The 1,787-nt window shown below is 35.6% G+C and overlaps 1 protein-coding gene across 1 annotated transcript; it reads right to left on the bottom strand.

Moving 5' to 3' along the window:
• Positions 1-287: 287 nt before the first annotated feature.
• On the bottom strand, positions 288-1,787 carry LOC147807385 (uncharacterized). The gene is made up of 2 exons (XM_087168920.1): positions 1,283-1,787; positions 288-736 (listed from the first exon to the last, which is right to left on the bottom strand). Exons 1-2 carry the CDS (start codon positions 1,785-1,787, stop codon positions 288-290), a joined length of 954 nt encoding a protein of 317 aa, XP_087025046.1.

Here is a 1,787-nt window from a genome sequence, read left to right as displayed (position 1 = left end):
ATGAAGTGATTAACTCCATCAAAACGTATGTTGGTATTTACTTGCCCATGCGGTCCAAGTCCATTATGCACAGTTTCTTGTCTTTCGGATTTTATTAAACCCATAACTACATCTCGAAGAAATGTTAATTGTGACATTTGTCCATTAACCTTACGATGAACCCTCCATGCTGCTACCACAGCCATTTTAAGAGTGTTGGTGAAAAAGGGCCACCACCACTTTTTACCTTTTATTTTAGGTCTGTAAGTACTCAAAAATCGGTCAAGAAGATCAACACCACCCATGTTTTAATTATATGAGGCAACTATTCCAGGCTGAGGTAAATCAATTTTCCTCCTTGACTTTTGGCACCAACGTTTTGCTTGTCCTATAGGTTCCATTCCCTCAAAATTTGATACCAGGCAAACAATTTTATTGTCTTTCCATTTCACAACACTAACACTCTTTGTTGTAATGCAGACAGATGTTCCTCTTTCTTTTTTCACTAAGTCCTTACTGTCTTGCAAAGGACAATATTGAAGTATGTTCTCTCGCACCGTTCCAGTTATACGGAATCCCCTTTTTCGCATTTCTTCCAGCAATGTCAGAGAGTTGAAAAAATTGTCAACATACACTTTATGTCGTCGGCTGTTTTCTATACATTCTATCAAATCTAAGACAACTCTTGTTCCGAGGGGTGTATTACATTCAGCTGATGTTTCTTTTCCCACATAAACCTGCAAATTATATGGATATCCTTTGAAGAAGCGAGAACCCACAATTTATAACCAAATTTTATGGGTTTTCCTCGCATGTACATCTTTGCAGAATGTCTCCCTGTATACGGAATCATTTCCTCAAAATGTTCCAAATGTTCCAAATTGTTGCAGTGTTCCAAATTGTTGCAGTTGTTGTTCCAAATGTTGAAAATGTTCCAAATTGTTGCAGTTTCTTACAAAACATCTCAATAAAGCATCTCACTTTGGCCAACTTGTCAGAGGTATCAATTGTATCATTATTGCATAAATGAATGTTCTTTTTTATCTCTCTAAATTTTTGCCTACTCATGGCATTTTGTATAAAGGGCAGATTGCAATCTTCTACATTGCTCCAGTATAAATCCTCTTGCGGCAATGAATGGTATCCGCTAAACAATAAGATTCCTAAAAACACGTCTAAGGACTTTTCAGATAAAGAAAATGCATAGTTGTTGTTCTGCTTAGCGTATCTTACGTCTCTTCTTTTATCAGATTCAAAATATCATAATCAAAATACATTTTAAAAAGTTCATACGGAGTTTTACCTGCTAATTCAGGGTTAATTTCTTCTAATTGTGGTGTTTTTTCTGATTGAATAGAATCCAATTGATCAGCTTTGTCCCAATTATAGAATTTTCTTTTAGATTTCTTCTTGTTTTGCGTTCCAGTACCGTTTGTTATAACTGAGACTGATTTCATCATTTTCGCGATTTTTTTAGGTTTTACTTGCTTATTTTCAATTGTAGGCAAATCATCTTCATCACTCGAAGAATAATTTTCAGGGAGAGACCTCTTCTTCTTTGTCAAAGATGGTTTTTTCCTTGAAGAATTCCGTGTTTTATTAAGTTTTACATTCAGCTCTACTTCTCCGCAGACGTCTACTGGCAAAACGTCATCTAAATCATTTTCTTGATAATCTTCCTCGTCAGTTACCTTACTTGGATCAGGTGGTAAGCACGTAATACTACATTCATCACCTGAGAATTCATCAGAATCTAATGTTTCCATATAATCCAATGCCTGTTGTACAGTTAAAAACTTGCGAGCCAT

This window comes from Parasteatoda tepidariorum, chromosome 7, assembly GCF_982258835.1.
Source record: "Parasteatoda tepidariorum strain Cologne lab strain chromosome 7, Ptep-v5.0, whole genome shotgun sequence".
Taxonomy (NCBI): Eukaryota; Metazoa; Arthropoda; class Arachnida; order Araneae; family Theridiidae; genus Parasteatoda; species Parasteatoda tepidariorum.
The sequence above is the reverse complement of the archived record's forward strand: the minus strand, read 5'-3'. Positions and strand labels throughout refer to the sequence as shown.

What these genes read in the sequence shown, in the direction of transcription:
- LOC147807385 (XM_087168920.1), bottom strand. Translation starts at nt 1,787, where the DNA reads ATGGCTCGCAAGTTTTTAACTGTACAACAGGCATTGGATTATATGGAA. An exon ending in AATTAACCCTGAATTAGCAG is followed by an intron (nt 737 to 1,282) that starts GTAAAACTCCGT and finishes GCTTCTTCAAAG; the next exon opens with GATATCCATATAATTTGCAG.